The sequence below is a fragment of the Canis aureus genome, chromosome 18 (assembly GCF_053574225.1).
Source record: "Canis aureus isolate CA01 chromosome 18, VMU_Caureus_v.1.0, whole genome shotgun sequence".
In the NCBI taxonomy this organism is placed as follows: Eukaryota; Metazoa; Chordata; class Mammalia; order Carnivora; family Canidae; genus Canis; species Canis aureus.
The window spans coordinates 12,475,529-12,502,527 of record NC_135628.1 but is presented as its reverse complement, the minus strand read 5'-3'; the positions used below and the strand labels follow the sequence as shown (position 1 = coordinate 12,502,527).

The 26,999-nt window shown below is 41.9% G+C and overlaps 1 protein-coding gene across 5 annotated transcripts in view; it reads right to left on the bottom strand.

Annotated features, from left to right (window-relative positions):
• ELMO1 (engulfment and cell motility 1) overlaps nt 1-26,999 on the bottom strand; it is a 525,893-nt gene that overhangs the window by 348,151 nt on the left and 150,743 nt on the right. For all 5 annotated transcript variants that reach the window (XM_077856191.1, XM_077856193.1, XM_077856195.1 and 2 more), the window contains 3 exons: nt 17,072-17,122; nt 12,739-12,908; nt 1,474-1,509 (listed from right to left, as the gene is read on the bottom strand). In XM_077856191.1, coding sequence (XP_077712317.1) covers nt 1,474-1,509; nt 12,739-12,908; nt 17,072-17,122 — 257 coding nt within the window. The remainder of the gene's footprint in view (nt 1-1,473; nt 1,510-12,738; nt 12,909-17,071; nt 17,123-26,999) is intronic.

Here is a 26,999-nt window from a genome sequence, read left to right as displayed (position 1 = left end):
TTCAGGCAAAAAGTACAAACACACAAATCTCATCCAAGGCCCATTTGTTCTTTCAAGGACTGACCTCCCTTTTCCTGTCTACTTTAGGTTGCTATCCAGTTTCTTCAAATAGTTGTATTTAGGTGTTTTTGTTTACACTACTTTGTCTAGATTTTATAATTGTTATCTGTATGAAGTCTAATTAAAATATTATGCCAACACCAGAATGAAGGCCCTGAGCACTGATTTTGTCTATATTAGATAAGTGAAAACCATGGCCCATGTGTAGGCATACTTCCAGCATCCCTAAATACCAAAAGATTAAAACTATTGGCAGATAAAGCTTAAGAAATTACTTTGGCTTCAGAGCCTCCAAATTCCTCTATGTTAGCAAGTTGTACGAGGTTGTCAGAGAAAAACTCAGTTTGAGTCCCAGTTCCACCACCTGATTTTAACTTCTGCATCAAGGAGATAATTCTCATTATACTGATCTCGTGTGGTGGATACAAGTATGAATCAAAGGTAATGAGTGTAAACATTTAGACAGTGCCCAGAACAGAGTAAACCTTCATAAAAGATGGCTTCTGCTGCCATTACCATTAAGTATTTCTACTTTATTAAATTTACATACCAAAAATATTTTAAAAACCTAACCTGAAAACTCAACAGTGCTTTCTGCTTTATTAGGATTTGATAACTAAAGAGTGTACACTTTTTTTCTATGTGGGAAGGGGAGAAGAAGATGAATAACTCAAGACCAGTATTAGACCCTGAAGGCGATCAGAATTTTCTCTGAAGACTCAAAAACTAAGGTGCACATTTTCAGATGCTGTTCAGTCTTGCTCCTTAAATTGAAATTATCTGCCTAACAACTTGGCAAAATGGAAATTTGTTCTGCCTACTGCAGAGGGTTTGTGAGACCCTATTTGGACTCACCTTGTTTAGTGGATAAGAAACGCACTGACGAGGAAAAACTCTGAGAAAAGAAGTTCTGAGATCTCCAAACACAATTATCATGCAGTTCACTTGATAGGTGACTGAGCACTTCCTGAGACTACGAGTAAATAATTTTCATTCCATACTTCAATCCTGAATTTTTTCTAATGTGTATCTTTTTCATACTGAGCCATTGAAGAAAATCAAAGATTTTTGACTTTGAACATCACACAGGCCACAAAAAAGGGAGTTTTTGTTTAAAGTAATACATAAAATTATGCCTAGCTTTGTTCCAGGAAGAGGATAGCAACTCTGATGTAATCATTTTGTGGCAACAAACATAAAGTATCCTTTCTACCACAAAGCAGAGAAAAAAGCAGGAGGGGGGATAAATTTTTGAAGAACCTGTTAATAAGAACATCAAAGAAGCAAAAAAAAAATTCACTTACTCAAAATATCTAGATGCATAGTTATATAATCAGTCAGAGGACAGAGTTCAATTATGAAGAGAAGAAGGAAGTGTTACATCATCTATATTAATTGATCATAAATTCTTACCAAGGCTTCATGATCTTCTGCAATTTCTGGTATCGTCTGCAAAATTTGAAAGAAACCATATGAGAAGCATGTTTGAAAGCAATAATTTTTACAAAGAACATATCTTGAAGAAAGCTCAGGATTAGATATGGGGGAGATTTAACTGCCATGATGTAAAGGATTTTTTTCACTTCAAAACATTATTTAAGGTAAGAAATTGGTGTTCTCCAGTGAAAAGAACAATCAAAAGACAAGAATTAAACTACTATCACCAGCCCACTGCATTGACTTAAGAGTAAACACAACCAGAACACTCCATTTGGATCAGAATGGGTATGTGTTCAATGGGGAGAAAATTCCTAGATATAAGAATGGGTACATTTTCTTTCTTTCTTTCTTTCTTTCTTTCTTTCTTTCTTTCTTTCTTTCTTTCTTTCTTTCTTTCTTTTTTCTTTCTTTCTTTTTTTTTTTTTTTAATGGGCACATTTTCAATGAAAAAACATGGAGCCAAAAGCCAAAAAGTACTTAGGCCAGTTCTTAAGTATATGCTCAACAATGAAGAAATAATAGATTATTTTTGTTTGGGAAAATGCCCACTAATTCTACTTTGCCTTTTCTTCAGAAAAGATTGCCTCTTTGCAGGTAAGACATCCCAAGATACTTCAATAGTCTTGGACAACAAATGGGACTCTGTGATGGTAGCCTGCAAAAAAGAAAATGTGCAATAGACAAATCTTGTCTGCAAGAAAGGACAACTATGCTTCTTACAAAAACTGGGGTCAAGAAGATAAGAAAACAAGTCATGTTCATCCTATCAAACCACTTACCATCCCTCCAATCTGCCAAATTTTTCCATTTTGAATACTCTTCCCTGCTAACCAGCCTGACCAATTAGCTAAGTCCTACTCCAAACTCACCAGATTCTAGTGAATTCTCCTCTAGGAAGCCTTCCTGACCTCTGATTTCCCTTCCTGGACCAGGTTGAGGGTGGCACTCACACCTGCACTCGCTGAGAGAAACATCAACCGTATGACTTAGGTAGGACATCTCACTGACCTTCCAGCTTCCTAAAGGCAGGGTCTTAGCACTGGGACTCAGTATCATAATGTCAGGCACATGGAAGAGAAATTCTCAGTAAGTGGTTGATGAATGATTTGGCTCTTCAGAAGAAGTTAAGTTTCATTTTCATCCACATAAAATGTAACCACTTCAGAAACCTAACTGACCACAAGGAGATCAGATCTAGTCTCTGGTAAATCACAGGTGGGATGGGGTGGGGTGGGGTGGAGGGGGGTCAGGGGGTCGGTAAAAACATATAGAGCCATCTTCTTCCTCCTCCCCATCCCCTTCCTTTACCTGCCTTTGAAAAACAAAAACCAAAACAAACAAAAAAAAAACATCATTAGCTTCCTTCCCTCCCTCCTTCCTCCTTCAAAAAGCCACTGCTCAGGGTGAAAGTAGTAGGTGACCACAGGAAGGCAGACCTGAGCAGGGGTTGGGTCCTCTTGCAAGGGCCAAACACTACCATCCACTAAAAGAAATAGGGCTCCTTGTAGAAGGACTGAGGCAAGGAAAGCTCTAGATAAGCCTAGAACAGCTCACTGGGCCAGGAAGGAATGAAATGCTCCAAGAATAATGGGAGACAGGTCAGAAGGACACAGAAGGCTGCTTGAAGCTTCCACAGCCGGATCTGAAACAGACTCAGCACCCAAATAAATGACGGCAGTGCCAGGTTCCAGCTTACTGAATTAAACAGGACCGAATGAGTCCACATTTCAAAGAGTGGTGTGTCCGTGTTGTTAAAGAACCACATCTCATGGGGGTGGGGGTGGTGGATGCATACAAACCTGACTTGTACTGTTTTCTGTCTTCCATGGTCTAACTACTCCAAAATTATTTATTAATTAATTACAAAGTGGGGTAAAAGTGTTACAGTAGAGACCCCTGTTACACACTCTCTTAATTGGCCAAAATGAAACCAGGAATAAGACAAACAGACATCATGTGCCATCAACAGGATGCAATGAAAAAAAAAATAACCACAAGGCATCTGTGATATTCCAGCCAAAGATGAGTAATATGGGTTTACAACAAAAAGCAATACAGGATAAGCCTGTAGGAAAAAAAAATCGTGTTCCAATGGGAAGCTGTGCATATCCTTCTGAGTTATCAGATGACAGCCAGGTTGTCTCTAAGTTGTAGCTAATTGATGAATATGTATATTTTGTCCTATCTTGTAGTGATTTAATGGACTTCCTCCTTACAGGTGAAAAGCCACCTTTGCCTTCATTTGCAATTCATTTCCAAAACCCTTTGCTCCAGAGAAACTGGTGCCCTTTTGACTTTTCTTTTTTTTTTTTTTTTTTATTTATTTATTTTTTTTTATTGGTGTTCAATTTACTAACATACAGAATAACACCCAGTGCCCGTCACCCATTCACTCCCACCCCCTGCCCTCCTCCCCTTCTACCACCCCTAGTTCGTTTCCCAGAGTTAGCAGTCTTTACGTTCTGTCTCCCTTTCTGATATTTCCCACACATTTTCTTTTCTTTTCTTCTTTGACTTTTCTTTTGAAACCGTTAAAACATCTGCCTAATTCCCTCACATCACATGAGTAAAATTGTTTTAACACATGCTCATTCTTCTATCTGTATGAGAGCCAGGCTTTTATCTCTTCCTAAAAATCACCTGTAATGAATTGCCTTTTAACAAATCCAAATTGTAGTATATTCTGAAAGTGGCTGAACTATAATCTTAAAACGTGCCGACATCATGAGAGAAAAGCAACCACTCAGGACTAGTTCCACACGGAGTGAGATAAAGACAGGGCAGACTGGTGCAAGGTGCTTTCTGAAGTTAGAGCTCTGTGTTCAAGGACACAACATAGATGAGTGTGAAACTTGATCTGGAAACTATTCCAGTAAGCACAGAACTGTTGAGTTAATTAAGCAAGGAGGCCGTTAACTGAGGTTGTCCCAAGGCCAGGGGCCTATATAAACAAGACAAAATCTAAGCCCGTGAATGACACAGGGTTACCAAAAAACCCGGATACCTATGGACAATCAATCACAAATATCCAGCTAGGCTTTACGCTGCAGCCAATCAAACAATTGCTTTGCTTCCTCCTCTTCTCTATAAAAGTCTTTTCCTTGGCCCCTGTGGGTGCAGCACTCCTAACCATTTTCAGTTCGGCACTGACCCCTTCTAATTGATTTTTGCTCAAATAAATTCTTAAAAATTTTAATATGCTTCAGTTTATTGTTTAACAGACTGGTTCAAAATAAGTGTGTATGTGGGGGCAGAGGTGTGTGTATCTGTGTCCCTGTGTGTGCTCATGTGGATCTAGAATATATAAAGCTATCCCCGCAAATTTCCACAACAGCTTTCTGGCCTGGGGCCTGAGCACCTTTAGGTTTTTATGTGTGTTCCACTTGCCACAGCAGACTCTTCTGGCCTTGAGAGTTTCTCCCTGACTAGTGCTTCTTCTTCTCAACTTCCTCACTTTGGGTTCAGATGAAGCATAAACAAAGAGGAACTTTTCGTTATGAAGTCTCTTTTCCTGAGGTTCTCTGTCTCTTTCTCTCTCTCTTTCTTTCAATATACCGATTTTTTTTTTTAAAGAAACATACCAGGAAAAAAATAATAAGGTTGATGTTTCAGGGTGGCCAGAAGCCTCTCACCTGAGCCTAAGGTATGGCATTCTGTTCCCTAGCAGAAGATCATTTCCTCTCTAAACAGGCTCTGTAACCCCTTCTCATCTCCATTTTCACTTCCAAAGTGAAGCTGCAGAGCTCATTTGTGCAAGCACATCCTGAATGTCCCTGCTAATCACTGTCTTGAAGATTGTACAGATCCCATCAGCCTCTATATTCCCATCAAGCAGAATGTGTAGAAGAATGTGTTGTGCAGCCTTCAGGGTCAGGGGCTCCTGGGGATGCTCAACCCGGAGGGTCTCCTTTGTAATGAAGGGTGTCCAGATGGCAGGCCTTCATCTCCTTGGAAGGCTGGCCGTGCAAGAAGGGAGAGGCTGCAGACAGTTGCTAGGCTAAGCTGCCGTGCTATAAAAGCTTGCTGCACGCAGATCCCAGCAGCAGATGCTTTGTCCAGTTGACTGCTTCTAGACTCCTTGTTTATAAGTTTCTCCAATAAACCTGTGTCTCCACTGCTATTTCCGGGTCTTTTCTTTGGCCTCACTGGACCATCACCCACCCTTAACTTAGACTGGGCTGCAGTGTGGCTGCACAGATGGACAAAGTCCCAGAGACAAAGCAATGGAAAGGAGGAAGATCCAGTTGAAGGGATTTTTCTGCCACACAGCGGCTGACAAAGCCCATGATGATTGGCCCCTTGGGTGTTTGTGATGCAAATTCCTGGCAGGGCCCCAGAAGGGCTGTTCCAGTTGGAACTCCCTGCGCTCTGCTAACTGCAGGATCCAAGAAATCAGCCAGATGGATCTGGGGAGACCTAGCAGCCTTCGGCTGGGGCCCGCAGACCACACAGAGCAGCTTCTTTTGGTCCAGGGAGCTGCTTGCTCCTCCCTGTGGCCTCTGTCCAAGGTGACGCGCAGGACATGCACTGTGTGACCCGTGCTTAGCTGCTAGACAGTGAGTCGCTGATCAACTTGGCCTGGCTTGGAGCTTCCAGAACAGCCAAGGTTTAGAAGAGACACTAAATTCTTAGAAACAAGAGCATTAAGTTAGAGCTGACAATCCAGGTCCATGGAGGTTAACAAAGTTACTTTCAAAAAGCAGTTATTTTTTGCATGAAGACAAAATATCATAAAACGCTCAGTCCCAAACTGTCATACTCATCTTTGATTTTCCCCCCACACCTCCTCCCATGTGCCTAACCCAGTGTCAGAAATCGTGAGCACTCAAATAATATACACTTTACTAAAGGAATAAAATCTGCAAATCCACTCTAAACCATGGGTACTAGGCAACATCAGAGCCAAGACATCATTTGGATGTTTAATTCAAGTCATACATCAATTTTCACATTTCCTAAGGAATGGTCATAGCTCTGATGCTGTCCAGGAGAAAATGACTCGAACGATTAAAGTTTCATATGAAACTGTGTGTTAATGAATGATGACAACAATTTTTAGAAACACAAACACTCTCAGCTATACATACGCACAGCCAAATGTCCTCATCTGTGTCATATGTATGATAGGAAGTGAAGGGGACTCGTAATTTAAACAATTAACATTGTCTTTAAGACAATTATTTAGGAGCTTTACATATCTCTCAAATAAACTCTGGGACTCTTTCCACTGTTCCTGATTCTGCCAAATTCTAGAGAAATGACTTCAACCAAAAAAATAAAAAGCACTCGTAAATTCCCCAGATTAGTGAGAACCCCTCAACTATCTCACTGCTATTTTTCTTAGGAAAGCGAGAATCCCTGAGAGAACACCAGCCTGGTGTTGGCCAGGGTGTTAGAAACAGACAGCTTCCTCCACAAGGGGTAAGTATAAATGAGGATATTTCAGTGAGCTACATGGCTGTTTTTATTTTTTATTTTTTTATTTTATTTTATTTTTTAAGATTTTATTTATTTATTCATGAGAGGCACAGAGAGAGGCAGAGACACAGGCAGAGGGAGAAGCAGGCCCCACGCAGGGAGCCCGATGCAGGCCTCGATCCTGGATCCCGGGAACCACACCCTGAGCCAAAGGCAGATGTTTAACTACTGAGCCACCCGGGCATCCCTGTTCTTATTTTAAGAACAGCTTTAAATGTGTATATCTTCTGAATCAAGAATTGTACTCCAGCAGGATAAATATTAATAAAGATTTTCCTAAAAGAAAAGCTGATTAAAGAATGTTCACAATCGTGAAAAAGACCAGAAAACGATGTAAATGTCCAACAATAGTGGAATGGTTAACCATACCATGCACGTCCTTCAAATTCGTATACTGTGTGTCAACTGTACCTCCACAAAGTCTTTAAAATGAAATAACACACAAACAGCAAAAGTGCTGACCGAAATAATATTAACTACATGGAAATACTGGCAGGTACAAAAAGGCTACAAGTAGACATTATAACTCTCCTCTTGTAAAGCCTGTGCATGTGTGTGTGTACTAAAAAGAAGTACAAAAAGGATATATACACTACAATGTTAAAAAATGTCTCTGGGAAGGCAGGTTACAAGTGATTCTTATTTTTCCTCCTCTGTTTTCTTATATTTATTTTTTAAATAATATAATTTTCTTTTTAAGGAGGGAAAGCTAATTCAAAACACTGTCTTGAGTTTCTTGTAAATACATGAATTTAACTTTTTTTCTCCCTTGACTTTTCTGCCCAGGGTGGTGCTACAGCTTACTCATATTTCAACGGCATAATTTTCCTGTCACATAGCCAAGTGGGAAGGAAACTATAAGAATCCTGCCCTTTCGTTCTTGGAAATGTTTCCCCTGTTCTCCTGTTGAACACTGAAAGGGCACAGGATAAACTGTCCAACTGACTGTGTGCATAGGGGCATAGACAAAGACCACGGTGTTTTATTGAAAGCCCAAGAAAAGCAGTGTTATTTGCTATATCAGACTTAGGGTTGCAGGCATGATTTTTTTTCTTTCAAGTAAAATAAAATATATCATGTCTGAGAGAACTTTTTTTTTATTGAGATGTAACTGGCACAGAATATTATGTTAGTTTCAGGTGTACAACATAGCGATTCTCCATCTGTATACATTGTGAAATGATCACCACCGTGTCTGTTACCATCTGTCACCACACAAAGTTAATACAACATTATTGTGCCCACATTCCCCAAGCCGTACATTACATCACTGTGACTTATTTACTTCAGACTTGGAAGTCTGTGCTTCTTGATCTTCTCCACCCGTTTTGTCTACCCTCCTCTCTAGCAACCACCAATTTATTTCCTGTCATGTTAAGTCTGGGTTTGGTTTGGTTTTGTTTTTTAGATTCCACATGGAAGTGAAATCACATGGTATTTGCCTTTCTCTGTCTGACTTCTATCATTTAGTATAATACCCTCCAGGTCCATCCATGTTGTCACAAATGGCTTAGTAGTATTCCATTATACATATATTTCGTATCTTTATTCATTCATCCATCAGTGATCAGTAGACATTTAGGGCTGTTTCCCAATTATCTTGGCTATTGCAAGTAATGCTGCAATAAACATAGGAATGTGTGTATCTTTTCAAATTAAGGTTTTTATTTTCTTCAGATAAATACCCAGGAGTTGAATTGTTGGATCCTATGGTAGTTTTAATATTAATGTTTTGAGGAACCTCCATACTGGTCTCCAGAGTGGCTGCACCAATTTACATTCCCACCAACCATGCACAAGGGTTCACTGTTCTCCACATGCTCCCCAACACTTGCTATTCTTCTCTTTTTGATAGTAGTCTTTCTGGCAGGTGTAAGTTGACATCTCATTGTGGTTTTGATTTGCATTTCCCTGATGAAGAATGATGTTGAGCATCTTTCAAATACCTGTTGGCCATCTGTATGCATTCTCTGAAAAAATGTCTAATTCAGATCCTCTGCCCATTTCTTACCTGGGCTCTTTTTTGTTATTGAGTTGTATGAGCTCTTTATATGTTTTGGATATTAATCCCTTGAGAAATCTCTTAATACTCACTTAAAAAAAAAAAAAACATTGCCCATTCCTTAAATTTCCTTACCTGACACCATTTCCTTGCCCAGATTGAGCCAACATGCTTCCCCACAACTTTATTTGCTTCCTTATACACATATGTTTCAAGCTTAAACAAGGAATGGAATTTCAAAATTCCACAAGGATGGAAAAATTCAATTCAGGTTTCAAACATTATGCTTTGCCAAAGTGACACTCCCATTGTTCCTTTGTTACTCATTTTGCCCCATGGCCCCTCCTGGTACCAATGGGAAAGAGACCTTTAAAAGCTTAGCCTTGAGTAATGACAAGCAGGTGAATAATCTTGGAATCTCATTATAACTCAAAGTGAGGGGGAAAATTCCAGCCACATTTCTTCTGTGTTTCCTAAAAATTTCCACAGGTCCTGCTTAGGCAACCTCTGCCTTCCCTAGCTGGAAATCTGCCCAGGAGTCATGACTAAATGCATTCCAAATTGCAGGATCTTTTTAATTTGCACAGTTTCTATTCCCAAAGTTTTCTGTTAATTAATTAAAGTCTTGCTCTAAGTTTAATTGAGAAGCCAGGTTTTCTTATAAGAAAAATGTCTTTCTCTTATCTTTTTAATCTGAAAAGATCTGAAAAATAGCTGTGCATCAAATGAGCAGCTTCTTAAGATGAGTTGCACGACCCAGAAGAAGGAGGCAAGAGGCTGCATGGCTCCAGAGCCTCCTCCTCCATGCCCCAAAGCAGCAGGACTTTGAACTGATGTAAGATGGTGAGGAGGACACCAAAGGTGATCCAGACAGACACCATTCCTTCCCGTAACAGCATGTGGTGGGGAACTGTAAGAGATAAATGCACACCAGAACTCACCCAAGATCTGGCCTTGAGTCCTTTGTCTGAAACCTGGCTGCATGGGAACAAATCGACATGGCTTACGGATTATAAATAACTAAAATATTAATAACTATAACACACTTTAAAAAAAAAAGGAATTCAATCACTGTGGTTCATATAAAGTACGTTCAGTGTCAACATCCTCTCCGGGTATACACGTGCAACATGGGATAGAATTCAGACATGCCTCCCCAGTCCTCCGTCTGAGAATTAGTGGTTCTTTGGGGCCCCTCTACAGGTCAAGATGAGTTACAGAGAAAGGCAATGCTGCAGATAATAAGTAACAATGTTGACAAGACAAATGCGTAGCATCCCTTTACACTCTTTTTCTTTTCAAGCAGAAAGGGCAGTGTCCCTTTGCTGAGTGTCATGGAATAATGTGTGTCCTCTTAGAATTCATATGATGATTCCCTGACCCCCAGTACCTCAGGATGGGACAGTGTTTAGAGGCAGAGCCTTTAAAGAGATGATCAGGTTAAAATGAGACCATTCCGGTGTGTCCTAATCCGAGAAAAGGAAATTTAGTCAGAGAGAGACACCAGAAATGAGTGTGCACAGACCAAAGACACAGGTCTGTGTGAGAGCACAACAGGGAGGCGGTCCTCTGCAGACCAAGGAGACCACAAGAAACCAACCTTGTCAACACCTTGATCTTGGACTGCCCAGTCCCCATAACTGTGAGACAACAGATGTCTGTTGTTTAAGCTACCCAGTCTGATATTTTGTTGTGGCAGCACTATAACAAATATAATGGAAACTAATAAATAAATAAATAAATAAATAAATAAATAAATAAATAAATAAATAAATAACAACAACAAAACTGAAGCTCCCAACATGCATTTTTCCTCATTATCAAAATATATAACTGCCAACCTTAGAGGTCCTGGAGCTTGGCCCCAGCCCCTATTCAGGCTACAAATCACAGGGACCAGTGCTTTCAGTGTAATTTAACATTGTAATTGCAATTATGACCGCAATTCTGCTAAATTTAAAAGCATTAACACTATACCAGTCTGAATATTCAAGAGTGTGAGCCCCCAGATACTTGGGTATCTGTAGCATATTAGCAGGTTACGTTACCACTGGCTCAAGTACATTGCTTTTGATGTTGATACATCAATGGCTGGGACTCAGGTAATAAATGTAGGGACATTTTTACGTTTTCACTGAACATGCTGTGAATGTGATTGAGGCTGAACCCTCCAGGGCTCACTGTCCCACCAGAATCAGTGACAGGCAGGAGGCAGAACCTTCCACGTGTGGCAACCGCATGACAGCATCCACAGACTGAAGGTGTTTATAATCATAGCTCACAACCCCCTGCTTATTAGTACCACGGAATGAGGGATCTGACACATTCCACAGTAGACCTCAGCCTGGAGCTTCCAACACAGATAAAGCATTTTCTCCTTTTCCTGGGTCAAGCCCCTTAGATCCAAAACCTTATTCAACTTCCCTTGAGTGGTTTCACACCAACACCAATGTATAGCAGGCACACTGAGATTCCAGTAACACCCAGAATTTGAGTTTCCCTGCTCTGCTCCAAGCTGATGTTCACCAAAAATTTAATGAGCAGAGTTTTAGCCCTCATTAAAAATAAATAAATAAATAAATAAATGATACATGTCTACAGCCAACCCTTTCCAAATCACCCAAGCTTGCTTGCCAATAAAAAAAGAATCTTTCACTAGTGACAACTGCAGAAACCACATGTAGGAGATGGAAGGAAGAATGGAGGAACAAAAGAATGAAGGAAGGGAGAGGGTCAAGATGGATCTGCAACATGCCCAGTCAACGGTTTATTCTTTGAATCACCAGGTCTTGAAGACAGAACTAACTGCCCAGGCTCAAACCCCCATTCTCAGTGACATTTTCTCTTTCCTCAGAACTATCTATACCAACTTTTCCATCATTAATTTAGAATATTAATATGTAATTAACCACCGTGTTATCTTCACATGCTCTAACTTACATGCTCTACTAGTGAATGCCAGGAGCACCTGACCATATGGGAATGAGCAGCTCCCTGTCGCCTCTACCCTGGGACTCGGGGTCAGGGGACTTATCTGAGCATACACATGTAAGAGCTAGCCCCATCTGGCTCCTTATACTCTCTAGTCACACCACAGAAGCAAAGCCTACCTTGAGAAAGTGAGCTCCCCAAGGAGAAATGCCCATCCCTTTCGGGATCATGACGAAACTCAAACTCTTTCAAGGCCCATTCACTGACACCCCCTCTGTCAGGTTCTGTGAGCTGGAACTGGTCCAACCTCTAGACTCCCAGCCCTCAGAAGGAATCATACCTCAGGTGAATTCTGCTTCTGTAGATTTTGTAATGGCAAGGCTCACATCTTTTAAATTCTACCAACTTTCGCTCTTTGTACACAGTACCAAAACAATATTTATTGTATTAAATTTTAAATAATTAAGGATCTACATTTCATCATTTAAATGATAACTTTTTTAAAGTAAGCTCCATGCCCCGGGGAGAGCCAAGAGTGGAGCTTGAACCGACGACCCCGAGATCAAGACCTGAGCTGAGATCAAGAGTCGCACGCTTACCTGACTGAGCCACCCAGGGGCCCCTCAAATGATAACTTCTTTAAAATTACTTCAAGGATGCTATTTCAACCTAGCTTAAGACTTTGAAACATAAGGAGTTTTTTGAGGGGGCGGGGGAGGCAATTTCTGGTCTTCAAAACTAGAAATTGTTAGTACAAGGAAAGTAACAAATACCCAGAATACTGGGAAGAATAGGACAGACTCAACGTCTCAATAAAAGATGCTTACTCAGTGCCACTTTCGACCATCTGCGTGAGGAGAGAGATGCCGTCGAGATTTATGAACTCCTGGGCAAACGTGACATCCCGGGAGAGGCTGGCTAAATCCTTCAAGGCTTCCAGCTTGGCGTCCATGCTCGACGACTGGATTCGTTCATGGAGCTGCTGGGCATTTTGAGCCTTGTCAAGGACAAAAACAAAGGGAAAGAGTGTTCACAGAGGAAACCACAACAGACGAAAAATTACTCTTTTGTTGAAAAACGAAGATATAGAGGCCAAAAGCACAAGACCACATGCATACTCTATACCACGGGCAGGTTTCCAACCATAATGACTCCACCCCCAGGCAATGTCTGTTAACATCAGGACGGGAGGACGGGAATCAACTGCCTTCTTGACAGAGCCCATATTTCCAACTCTTGGAAAAGCAAGAGCACAAAAACAGCAAAGCCCTACCAACGGAACCAGGGTGGCAGTGCGGAGAGCAAAATGGGGGGGAAATGTTTACCTTTTAAGCATAATTATTACCTACAAATGACAAAAAGCTATTTGCTTAGTTACGCAATTACACAAACGTATGCAGCATGTTCACCTGTTCAGTCAATACTCTGAGTAACATCTGCCTACACACCATGTTCCAGAGCTTCTTGAGACCCCCAAATGATCTTTCCCAGTTACTGAAAATCTTTCAACAGCACAATGGTGCTTATAAATTTCACTTTTCAACATCATGTGTTTCACATGCATTGGCTAATTACTGCATAAACATAAAACAAAATAATTAGGAAACCAAATTAGCAGCTTTGCCTAAAATTAGACCTCCTTTTAAGGCATCTGCCCTTGGCTACTACAAGCAGGACAGAAAGGAATGGAAATATATTGGGAGGAGCTGACCTTCTGGATAATAACTTGCAGTTCTTATTACTCATTCATTCAGTCATGGTTTTCATATCTACTTTTCAGTTGGGGCAGACAGGAAGAAAAATAAAATATTAAATTTTTCTGCCTGTATTTTTGCCTAATGGACATACCATCTGTTGCACTTATTATTTAACTCAAAACCGCAATGTGCCACTGCCATCCTCAGATTCTCCTTCTTGGGCTCTGGCTTTCTCCTTCGAAACTTGTTATATTTCAGAGAAAGGGGAAGATGGGGGTATTTGTCCCCCACAGTGAGGTATCTTCTGAGCAGAAACTCATTAGAACTATCCGAGGAGCCCCAAGTGAGCTGTAATGGGGTTAAGATTGCAGTGAAGCAAAGGAAACCACCAGGTATTGTCAGCAAAGGTTCTCCACCCCAACAGGCTGCACAGCCAAGGTCCCTTCCCTCCCTGCCCAGGACCCCCTGTGTTGTCACCTGGAAGTAGTCCCCAGAGAGCAGGGGACCCAGCGGGGAAAAAATGCCACCTCTTCAGGGACCAAGAATGAAACCCACGTGCCCCCTCACCCGACCATGGTCAGAAATAAACGGAGGTCTCCCATCGCAGTTACAACCACAACTGACACCTTGCATCAGAAATAAAGAAAGGAAGGGGGGAGAAAGAAAGAGGAGAACAAGAACTCTCTACTCATTCACAGATCCCCAGCTATCTGACAAATCACCCAAAGCCTAAATCCCAAGTTTTTATCTTTTAAAAATCTCTCAAAGACAGATTGTTCCTAAAATGTTCAAACGGCTCTACAGCATTCACATATATTTAACCCAAGTGGATCACTTTGAATTCCTCGAAAAGTACATTTTTCTCCAAGCAGGAAGTCTGCATTTGCTGTACTGACGATGATAATAAGGAGTACTCAAAGATTATCTCACTGTCAGTATCAATGCTAACCTTGTTTGTGCTGCTAATACTAGTAATAAAAACAACGAAGTTCCCTGGGGCCTTTCATGAGCCACTATTTCAAACACCCTCATGAAGCAATTCATTTAATCTACATAGTAATCCTATCAGGTAGGTGTCCTCATCATCTTCATTGTACACAGGAAACTGAAGTGCAGAGAAGTTATGTAGCTTGCCCAAGGTCACAGAGGCGGAACCCAGCAGAGTCGCACATTACCTAAAGCAAGAGTGTGTGCACGTGTGTGCATGCACAAGTGTACACAAGTGCACCCGTGTAGGCGTGTGTGTCTTCTGCCTGGAGACAGAGAGAGTTCAGCCGAGGTAGGTGAAAAAACTGAACATTTTTATGGTATAACACCATTTGCTCATTTCTCGACGGTATACTAACACTTCCTAGGAAATTTTATGGAGACGGTTATATTTCTTTTAACATTTTGTGTATGTGTATAAAAAGTGAAAGAGTTAGCATATGCTGACCCATATTTTTTAGTCAAACATAAAATAATAAAAAAATAATCTACTAACAAGTGAAGTTTACAGATCCAAAATATTTTGCTTATAGAATGAGTTCTAGCCCTTAGGGCTACAGCCAAATCATAAAATGCTTCTTCAAAATGCAGACTCCCCAGGGGTGCCTGGGTGGCTCAACTGATTATCTGTCTTTGGCTTAGGTCATGATCCAGGGTCCTGGGACAGAGGCCTGCATCGAGCTCCCTGCTCAGCAGGGACCCTGTTTCTCCCACTCCCCCTACTTACTATCTCTGTCTCTCTCTCTCTCTCTCAAATAAATAAATAAAAATATTTTAAAACAAAACAAATAAAATAAAATGCAGATTCCTGGACCTCATCTCTAGAAATCATAATCCAACTTCTCTGTAAAAGGCCCAAACATCAGCATTTTTAAAGTTCAGGCTTTAAACCAATGATTCAGGCCTGAGGATCACTGCTCTTTAGATTATGTAAACAGGTCTGTTGTAGGTGGACTCTATCTTATGATATTTTGTATATTGGTTTTCCCATCTCACCATTCACCATTCTGAGAATGTGAAGTTCACTACTTGAAAAGCACAGACTTTCAGGATGCTGAAAAAACTTCACCCTGCCAAACACCTAACCTTCTACCAAGGAGTGGCTCACATTGTGGAAATTTTGTTCAAGAACCCATGATGATAAAAAAAAAAAAAAAAAAAAAAAAAAAAAGAACTAACTTCTTCTTTGGCTTAGAGAAGACCTTGATACAAAAAACCGAGCCTTTCTAATTCTAAGACCTTATGGAAGGCAAGGTGTACTCTTTCTGCCCGGCCAGCAGATGAGCAATTGTAACAGGATAAACAGAAACTACAAAAACCAGCTGAAACCATGGTCTCAAAAGGTCAAATTAACATTCATTCATGCTGACTAAAGTAAAGTCAATGCTAAGTCAGACGAAAATGTCTCAGCTCATCATATGGCCATGGAAAAAGGAGTATGAATTATAATTTCCAGTAAGTAGAAAAGAAGGCTTCAGAAGACAGTTTGGCCAACTCCAGCAATGCATTCTGTGGGGCTTGTCACCGTGTTTAGGTTCAAGATGTTACTGGGTAAAGTGTTTAGGAGTTTTTAAGCCTCTCTAATGTGATTTTCAATAAGAAGAATGTGTGGTAGTCACAGTACCCACAATTTAACTTTAGCCAGATGCTTTTCCCAATTTCTAAATTTATTTTTAGCCTACCACATGGCTTCAGTGGAAACTGAAAATAAGAGTTAGACACAGTTTTTATCACATAGGCAGAGTGAAAATAGTAACACTTGGTATATTTTGCGCAGATTAGTTTTTAGGAAAGCAAAAAAATGCACTGTGAAATAATATAGTTTGAATATGCTAATGTTACTATCCAAAGTATCTACAAGCAAGTAAGAAAGATGAAGATAAGTAACACAGCCAGCTACGGTAGTCTAAATATTCTATAGCATTTTGTTTAGCAGCTTTTATTTGGAAGACTTTAAAGTTTTATCTAGAATCAGCTGTCAATGAAACAGACGACATTTCTCAAACTATATTTTTATGATTGTCATAATCACTGGCCAAAACTAGAAAATGCTTCATTAAACATTCTCACAGACACACCCTAACTTTGAATAACAGGCTGTCTTTGGTTTTGTTTGCTTTGATTGTTGACTGAATTTGTTCAGACAGCATTAAGTGGATGTGCTGGGCAAGTGGGTAAAACCAAACAGTATAGCTGAGTTATCCTGTCTGTAATACAAGAATTGTTGAAATGACCACCAAATTCAAACCTTAAAGTCATTTTACTTGTACCTAACGTGCAATAAAAGCTTCCTCCTCTGTAATGAGAAATATGAGGAAGGGCATTCCTGCTAATCCAGAATCTGCACGTGAGGACATTCCAGAGATCTTCTATTTTTCACTAAAGTCACCCTCAAAAATTAACAACTCATAATCACGTACAGCAGCACTGGAGAGCAAAATGTTTGCTAGAAAGCTGTACACTAAGATCAACTTACTGGAGATGTGGTTAGCCGAAGGATAGTGCCATTTTTTATTTCATTGCGATTCTGGAAAAGAAAAATAAAAACTTTGTAAATCTTCAAATGTTAAGAAGCTTGGTAAACGAGAGCAAAGGCAAAAATAATCTAGTAGTAACACTATATAATAAGAATTCTTATGATTCAATTTATTGTCACTTTATTTTCAAAATTATTGAGTAATTTTTAAATTATTTCTACCAAGAACTTTAAACCGGGTATAGTCACTTTTTTATCAAGTTAACATATCAGATGTATCCTGCGCAGAAGTTAATATAAATCCAAAGAACAGGAATATGGGGCCCAAGAACAGCAAACCAAAAAAAAAGCAATTGTGAAAGGTTATTTAGAAAATATGACCTAGCAATTCTGCTAGAATTAAAACACATTTACACAAAAACTTGCACATGAGTGTTCACAAAAGCATTATTCGTAATAGTCCAAAGGTGGAAATAACCCAAATGTCCATCAATTGATGAATGGACAAACAAAATATGGTATACCCATTCAACAGAAATTATTGGGCAATTAAAAAAGTATTGATCCATGCTATAACACGAATGAACCTTGAAAACATTACACCAACTGAAAGAATCCTGACACGAGACCATATATATTATTATTCCATTCATATGAAATATCCAGAGCAGGCAAGTCCGTGGAGAAAGAATGCAAATTAGTGGTTTCCAAGGGCTGGTGGGTAGGGGTGGGGGAAATGAATGCGATGGTTGCAGGGTTTCTTTTCCAGGGGATACAAATATTCTAAAGTTGATTGTGGTGATGATTTTAGAAATCTATGAATATATTAAAAGCCACTGAACTGAACACTTTAAATAGTAGATTTGGGGGAATGTGAATTATATCTCAATGAAGTTATTTTTTAGGGACACCTGGGTGACTATGTGGTTGAGCAGAGTCTGCCTTCGGCTCAGGGGGTGACCCCAGGGTCCTAGGATGGAGTACCACATCAGGCTCCCCACAGGGATCCTTCTTCTCCCTCTGTCTCTCTTTCTGTGTCTCTCACGAATTAAAAAAAAAAAAAACACTCTTAAAAAAAGCTATTTTTAAAGGTTATATTAAGGAGTTTGGCTTCTTAACATTTGCTGGCTCTAACTGCATGTCTTAATGTTAAGAACAAACAGCATAAACAAGCAGATCCCAATTCAATCTTCCTCCACTTGGCAGGTGTATTTGAGGTGAGTGTGTTCTGTAGCAGTCACTTAGTGTTCCTGGCATTGAAAGTACAATTTCACTGGCAGTTTTATTTCCTGCCACCAGAGTACGCACCACACTCAGCTTTCAGGAGGTGACCTGATAGGAGTCACACATCCACATGCCCTACTCTGGAACACAGAGGCCAGGAAGTTAATAAAGTGCCACGAGGATCGTTCTCCTGCATCATTCAAGACCAGCCACAAGCTAGAATTTGCTCAGCAGGTGCACTCAAGTGGTGGGAAATTTCTCAGGATAAGATGCCAAAAGCACATAGGACACTCACCCACTCTCTCGCTCAGCCAATTCTGACTACGTATCGGAAAATGAATTTTCTAAAATAACTACCTGAAAGGGAGCAGGCTTTGGGCCCATACTGTCTCCCAAAGAAAACCTAATCTGAACGTTTTATACCAAGTGCAGGATGGCATGAAAGCCCAACTTTGCCAGATCCAAACCCTCCTGGGCGATTCCAGCCCAATCCAGAGCATCCCCACCCAGACACCCAGGGCTGCCTCTTAAGAAAGCAAGCTCCTCATTACTGCAAGTGTCCAGCAAAGGCTGAATAACTGCCTGATGGGCAGGAATGGTGAAATTAATTTCAGTCATTTAAAAAATCTTTTAGCCCTAAAATTCTACGACTCTATGAAAATGGGAAAGGAAGACAGCAAATACTCATTATAGAATATTAAGGAAGCTGAATACCTCTTTACTGCTCAGGTTCTAAATGAATTGAGAAATAAGAGAGTCAGAAGATGAAAAACCTAAAACGTCCCCTTTATTAGTTTTTATGGAGAAAAAGGCTCAGAGTGAGAACTAGAACACAGCTAACTGGGCCCTCAGGTTGGCATACCTGTTGAGGTAAGACCTTACCAGAGGAAAAAAGTGTCCAGTTTATTCTTCCCAAATAGCAAGTCAAGAAGAAAAAGAGGCCCTGCTCATACAAAGAGGCCAGCCAGAAGGATTTAGGATAAAATCTTACGGAAATTTGGAGTGGGGATAAAGGATTCCTAATAACAGCAATAAACATTTAGTGAAAGGCACTGAGCTGAGGTATTGTTGGCGTTTGTTGTCATGCTTATTTAACCATCATAATAACTCTATGTCCATTTTTTAAAAGTTTTTTAAAAGTAATTTTTATATCCAACATGAGGCTCATACTCACAACCCTGAGATCAAGAGTTGCATGTAGGACCCACTGAGCCAGCCAGGTGCCCCAAGTCTCTGCCCATCTTAAAGATAAGAAACCAAAGCTGTTGAGAAGATAAGTCACTTGCCCAACATCACGGAGCAAGAGCGAGGTCTAACACCAGAAGCTGTGCTCTAACGTTCTGGAAGAAGACCAAGATCTTACATTTATCCTCAGAGGAGCAATGCTCCTATCCTCATCAACTGGTCAACATTCAGGAGAGCACAGAAGTAACCATGATAATAACGAATGCCCTGCAGATTCCCAGAGGCTCCCTGTGAGGCCACAGATAGAAGAAACCGGATGGGGGTATGACTGGGGTGAAAACAAGCAGCTGGCCTCCATGTTGACTCTTGCAATGTTGACTCTTGACTTTCTAGGATCGACGTACAAGTTCTTTGAAGAAAGGGTTTTGAGGATAGTCTATTTAAAACAAAAGTAGTATTATAACCACTGACGGGCAGAGCTGGGTTCAAATTCCTCATCCACCTTGCACCAGCTGTGTGTGCTCTGTGCAAGCTACTAACCCACTCTGATGTAAGCCTTCTCTTCCTCAAAGTGGGGAGAACAAGTCATTGCTTAGAGGACAATAAGAACCACAGGTGACACAGACACTGAGCCCGGCCTAGAACTGGCTCAAAACTGAGAGTGATCGCCACTAGAGAGCAGCTCCCATCCCTCTGCCTGTGTCTCCTCAGATGGCAGTTCATTCCCCTTCTCTTTTTTCCTTTCCTCTGAAAGAGTTGCTTTTAAGTTCATGCTTTGCATTTTGGAATAAAAGCAGTTAAGTAGGTGAGCCATTAAAAATGCATTAAAAAACATTAAGGTCCCAGCAGACAGGTGGATGAGACCCAAAGGGAAAGACAGTGCACACAAGCGCTTCAGGAGCTCCTGATTCTCGCAGGAGAATCAACCAGATTGCACTCTTCTACCCCTGGCTGATGCCACCTTCTACTCTCTGAAGGATGTTAACTTGGCCAGCAAAGGAAGGGGCTCATGCTTGCCCTGATTCTATAAATTCCATCCAAGCCACATGGAACATCATTTCAGAGCGGGGTCTCCAGACAGGATAGTCTGGATGTGACCCACAATTCACTTCTTCCCTGGGAAATCTGGTGTAGGTGACACAGCTGTCCTTTGTGCTATCTCCTTCGGGTGTAAAATGGGGATAGGACCTGTCTCCTAGGTTGTTCTGAGGATTAACTGAAATCATCCATTTAAAGTGCTTGGAACAGTGCCTGGCACATTGCAAACACTCGAAAAAACTAAGTTGGCTGTTTACTATTAGGCACAAAAATATCACCCAAAAAGTACATTGCTACTTAGCTTTATTTGTTTTCAGCAATTCTCTCTATATCATCTGAGCAACAAAAATAATAGTATAATCTACGTTATCCTAAGTCCAAGACCCTAAATTCAGTAGAATAACAAATATTAGCAAATGGATGCATCTTCTATCAACAGAACAACATGGGGTTGTCAACAATAAGGAGCTGTGCCACACGTTGTGCTTCACATCAAAGGCTGGGAAGTGGCACTCACTGCTATATCATTCTTGAGCTTCTACATCTGTTTTGGAGAGGCATTCTTTGATGTAGTCCTGCCAGCATTCAGTAAGCGCTGTGTGTGTTGTGTATGTGTGTGTATCTACTGGCAGTCAGCCCCCACCCTCCGAATGTCACCTCCCTGAGAGTAGATGGTGTGTCACTGCTGTGGCATTCTTTCTAAAACAGTGAATGCCTATGGCCTGGCACATGGGTAGTGCTCAATAAATATTAGTTGAATAAATGTCTAAACCTCCTATACGCCTGGCCAAAGATGAGACATACAAAGTTAAACAAGACTTAACTCCTCAGGGTGGCTGGGTGGCTCAGCCGGTTAAGCAACTGCCTTCAGCTCAGGTCATGATCCCAGAGTCCTGGGGTTGAGCTCTGCATCGGGCTCCCTGCTCAGTGGGAGGTCTGCTTCTCCCTCTCCCCCTATCATTCCCCCTGCTTGTGCTCTCTCCCTCGCTCATAAATAAATAAATAAATAAATAAATAAATAAATAAATAAATAAATAAAATATTTTTTAAAGAAAAAAGAGGGATCCCTGGGTGGCGCAGCGGTATGGCGCCTGCCTTTGGCCCAGGGCACGATCCTGGAGACCTGGGATCGAATCCCACATCGGGCTCCTGGTGCATGGAGCCTGCTTCTCCCTCTGCCTGCCTCTGCGCCTCTCTCTCTCTCTTTCTCTGTGACTATCATAAAAAAAAATAAAATAAAAAAATAAAGAAAAAAGACTTAAGTCCTGTCTTCTGGAAATTCAACAAAGCGGAAGATTGAGGTGTTATATCAGTACCATGAAAAAGCTGTGGCCTCTACAGTGAGTGACTAGCCCGGTATGAGCACATATGTGTGACAAGAGGAAGAGAGGAAGAGGATACTCAGCAAAGGTCCTTAGTGGAGGTGAAGTTCCAAAGGGCCTTTTAATCTATAAGCAACGGTTTCCCAGGAGAGAAGAAACAGCACACTGCAAAGCACAAGACATCCACATGGAACACAGAATAGTCTTGTGCAGTCACTGACGAGCCTGGGATGCACAAAGAATGGAAAGATAGGACACTTACAAGGAAGACTGACCTTTAGCCACTTAAAGAGGGAGGGGAAGGTGTCTGTGGGTGAAATTCTGGCTCTGATTTGCTGCCCGTGAATGTGTCCTCTCTCTGAGGCAGCCAGTTGGAGAGTATGGTAGCCACATTTGTGTCTAATGCTTCGATTCCATAAGTAAAGAAGATGAGCTTTGGGAACAAAGCTGGTATGTCTTCCTTCATTAGAAAGGACTGCAGGAATTTCCTTTTAAGAACTTCCTAAAAGACTCGTAAATTCTTCAGTGCAAAACTTTTCATGCAAAGATTCTTTGAATCCCTCCCTCCATTGGAAATTCTCTGCTGTTAACAGCAACCCTGGGCTGATGTATCATTATCCATCCATACATGCTTTGAAAGACCAGCCTAAATCAAACTTCCAATTCTCAGTAAATTCTGATGTTAATTTCTATGACAGTCTTTTGATTCATCAATTTGACTAGGCTGCCGTCCCCAATTATTCAATTATCAAATATTCATCTGGGTGTTATTGTACAGGTATTTACAGGTGATTAAAGCTGATATTCAGCTAACATGAAGCAAGAAAGATTATCCCAGTCAATCTGCGTGGGCCTGATTCCACAGACTGAAAGGCCTCGAGTTCTATCAGGAGGTAGCAGATTCAGCCTTTACCCCAGAGTTCCAGGCTATTCTTCTTGAAGGTCTGCCCTATGGATTTCAGATTCGCCTAACCAGCCCGCACCATCATGCAAGCCAACCCTTGCAATAAACCTCTTAGCACATATCTCCTACTGGTTTTGCATCTCTGGTTGAACCCTGACCAATACCTGACTCCACCTACCGAGACACTGCCAAAGCTTTGCATGGCGATGTTTTCCCTCACCGCACTGAGCAATTTATTAACCACCTTTTGTCTCATTGACAGGTTGTACTGGTGACCTCTGGGGAGCAGGCTTCAATGGGTCAATCCAGCAGCATTGTACCAGGTCAGGGTCACTTTTCCGGGCTAGCCAAGGAACACCACCACTGAATGGCATACAAGATGCACGTGGGGAAGAAAAGAAAGTAATGGGCCAACCCCTTCCTCCCCAGATGGAGACAGATATCCTCCAAAAATGAAGAATGTATTCATCAATTCACAGGCCAAGAAACTGCCCCCTGCCCCTCTCTGGGAAATCAGTCTTCAATCTTCCCTATTTCCCCTGATCTTTATTTCATCTGCCCCAGAGTCACCAGAGGTGCACGTTAAAGTGCTGGTTGCTACGGTTCTTACTGCACAGCCACTGACTCCGGGGCCTGGGGTGCTGCATTTTCACTACGATCCCAAGTAGCTCTGACGCAGCACAGTGTTTAGCATCATCTCATTCTAACTCATAAGACTACCCGGCACATTTAGAATAAGTATTCTGAATTTCAAGGAAATAAAATCTGAGGCAAACAAGACAAATGCCAGCTCCTTGAAAATGAAGAGAAAAGCAGGAGCAAGAGTGTTTCTGCAGAAGAATGTCCCAACCGCACACAGTGTCCGAGGAGCAGTGGCCCGGTGAAAGCCAGCTAGAGCTCTGCTGTCATATTTACTCAGGCCCAGCAGCTCCAGACTGTACTAGCCCCTGACATTCACAGTCGTCTCGATAGGATGTCTTTGTGTTTCTTCACAGAACCAGCTCAGCGACTCGGCCTCTGTGTGGGTTGGATAATAAGATCCTGTTGAAAAATGTCACTGTTCTCCTATTTTTCCCTCTGAAATTTGTTTTTCTCAGTATGCCAACTTTCTCTCTAGCCAGACAAATTAAGAATTATTCCCTGGTCAAAAATCCAAGTTGTAGCCCTGCTCCTGTTATTTAGCAAGAAAAAGAGAAGGTTGGGGCGGGGGAAGAGGGGCTTACAGCCTAGCAAGTCCAGACTCCTGGAGGGCAGGCAGCTCCAGGGTCTTCTCGCTGATTCTATCTCTCCTCCTCCTCCTCCTCTCTCTGTCTTTGTGTGTTTCTCTTTCTCCCTGGAAGTGATGGGGTCCTCACATTGGATGTATTACTCCTAACTAGCGATGTTAGTTCACACCCATTACTCAAACATGACAAACACTGATTTTGCATGTAAACCTGATCCCTTTTGTCCTTTGTGTGTCCATTTGAGTGATCTTCAAATCTTCAGGCTGAAGGAAATCACGGAGGACAGTACATGATACACTGGTTGCTAGGTTACGGAGCAATGCCTCCAGACAGAGGACTACAGGTCTAACATTTGAGAAGGGATGTCAGAAATACCCTAAAATAAAATCTGAACCTCCCAAAACAGGAAAAAAAAAGAGGTGGGGGGGTGGTGAGGAAGAAGGGTAAGAAAGAAAGGGTGGTGGCAACCTGTTCTAAATGCATATTTCCTATAATTAACATTTGGCCTTGGGAGGCCTGGGTGGCTCAGTGGTTGAGCAACTGCCTTCGGCTCAGGGCATGATCCCCGGCCTGCTTCTCCCTCTGCCTGTGTCTCTGCCTCTGTGTGTGTGTGTGTGTGTGTGTGTGTGTGTGTGTGTGTGTGTGTGTTTCTCTCATGAATAAATAAATAAAATCTTGAAAAAAAAAAAAAAACATTTTTCCCCAGGTTCATTTACCATCAGGGACTGCATCCCCACCACCTCCAGACAGCTGGAGCAGGTCATCCATGCCCATTAATTGAAGACTTTGTGTTTGACTTCTCTTCCACTCTATTTTCCTGCCCCTAACTAGATTTTACCCTCAGTTGCTTTTCTTCCATCACTTTACTTTTCGCAGCACCCAGAGAGCCTTTACACAATCCCCAAAATCAAGAGAAGGAAGGACGAGGCAGATGTTAAGTAAGATATCTACTACCTATTTGTGGTGTGTAAACACAGACTATGGAGGTGGAGGGCCTGTTGCATAAGAACGATCTGCTCTCTTTCCATCGGTAATGAGAACCCAGGTAAAAGGAAGGGAAAGATGTGGGTAGACAGCTTGCAGGACCCCAGGGAGTCAACCGGGATGAGGTGAGCCCCAAGGGAAGAACACAGGGGGAGAATGCCTGTCCCCCTTAGCATTTGAATCAACCACTTGTAGAGGACAGAGATGAAGAACAATATGTTTTGCTGGAGAGGAACATGCTGTCTTATCTTAAAGGAACACGTGCTGTGAGGTGTTCACTGTGGCTGAACAGTAAGGCAGGGAAGTTGCCTGCTTCCTCAGCCAGGTCCACGTGGAAGGAATGAGCACACACCCATCCTCACCTGGCATCCTGGCCCAGGCACCAAAAGCTCAAGATTGAATCCAATCCATATTCAGGTCCCTCTGACACCCTCAGGTAAGAATTGACCGAGTCCAACTTGTCAAAAAGCAGGACTCAGTCTTAGACTCAGCCTTGAAATGAGGGCAGGCAGTCCCCTTGAGCGCAGAAGCCGAGGGGGACAATTTTAGCAATCCAGACAGTGGGATCAGCACCAGCAAGGGCAGAGTGTGAGCATCGGGGAATGAGGACGTATATTAATAAAATCTCTTCCGCCACAGGCACTGTTCTGGGGGAACAGTAAGGACATGAGCATGATGGACCCACAGGGTCTGGGAGCCTGGAAAGCGCAGTAGGACCACAAGGAAGGAAGCCGAGGCTGGGCCTGAGCCAGCTAACTTCCCATGTGACCCTGGGCAAGTCAATTGGCTTCAGTTTCCTCATCAACAGAATGGAAGCAAGGGGCACAGTGCCAAAGGTCAGTTCTCTTCTCTTCTCTTTTATTCTCAGTACAACAAACAAAAGAGGAAACATTGAAGGCTTTTGAGCAAAATTACTGATTGTGATGAAGGGGATGTTTCAGAGGAATGAATCTGTCAGCAGCAGTGAATTGGAGGAGGTTGGCTGAGGTGATGAAGGGTTCCTGCAACACACTGTTGCCTCTCTGTCACTGCAGGCTTGGCACTTACTGAGGCAGCCTGCGGGCTCCAACCCCAGGACCACTGGCCTTGAGCATCTCTAGTCTCCACGGTAACAATCTAATACAGGAACCCAAGATCTGAAAAGCTAGTAAGTCGTACGCTCTGTGGCAAAAATACATGCCTTTCCTCGTATACATAACTTGAAAAAGGGTAAATATGGCCAAGTTGTTACTGGGTGAGTCTGTAATGTTTAACAAAAGCCTTAAAAATCTTCAAAATCAAATTCTATGGATTTGTCCTAGAGAAAACATCGGAGATGCAGACATCTTGCAAAAGAGGTCGGTGCAATATTGGTCATAACAGAGCAAAGCACTAAAAGCAAATCCAAGTATCCCAGTTAATCATTTATTGTTTCTTATCTCAAAACCCAGCTTTCTTGGCCCCACGTTGGGATAGGAGAGCTGGACCCAAGCACTCTCCTTTGCCATCTGGGAGAATGCTAAGCTTCTCCAGGAGAGGGCACTGAGATGATTTGGCCTGGTCAGATCAGGCGGTTCTCTATCCATCCACTTATAATTATTGTGGAAAAAAGCCCTCAGGCCTCCTGCCCTGCACCCCCTCCTTGGTCCCCCTCACAGGGGAGGCTTCGAAGTAGCTCCGCCTTCTCAACTTGCCAGCAAGAGTCCCACTTTTACTATCCAACACAGGCCTAAGTCCTTCACCGTGGTGGTGACGTCCCTGTGGGAGTGACGCTCTCTTTGAGGAGCCCTGGAGGAGGGGCAGTGCCCCCTCTTGGTCTTTGGTTCTCAAGCTGTCCACTCCTTGGACTAAAGGCCACAGCTCATTTGCTGCAACTGCTCCTTCTGGAATCATCAGAATCCCCCCCCCCCCCGCCACCTTTTACCCCTTTCCTGGCAGTTAATCAGCTCCCACTAGTTACCACTTTTTAAAATCAGTGTCCTGTTCAAATAATGGTACAGTTCCTATATCCTGACTGGACCCTGACTGATACACCAAGTCATCCAAAGTTTCCCTAATTATGAAGG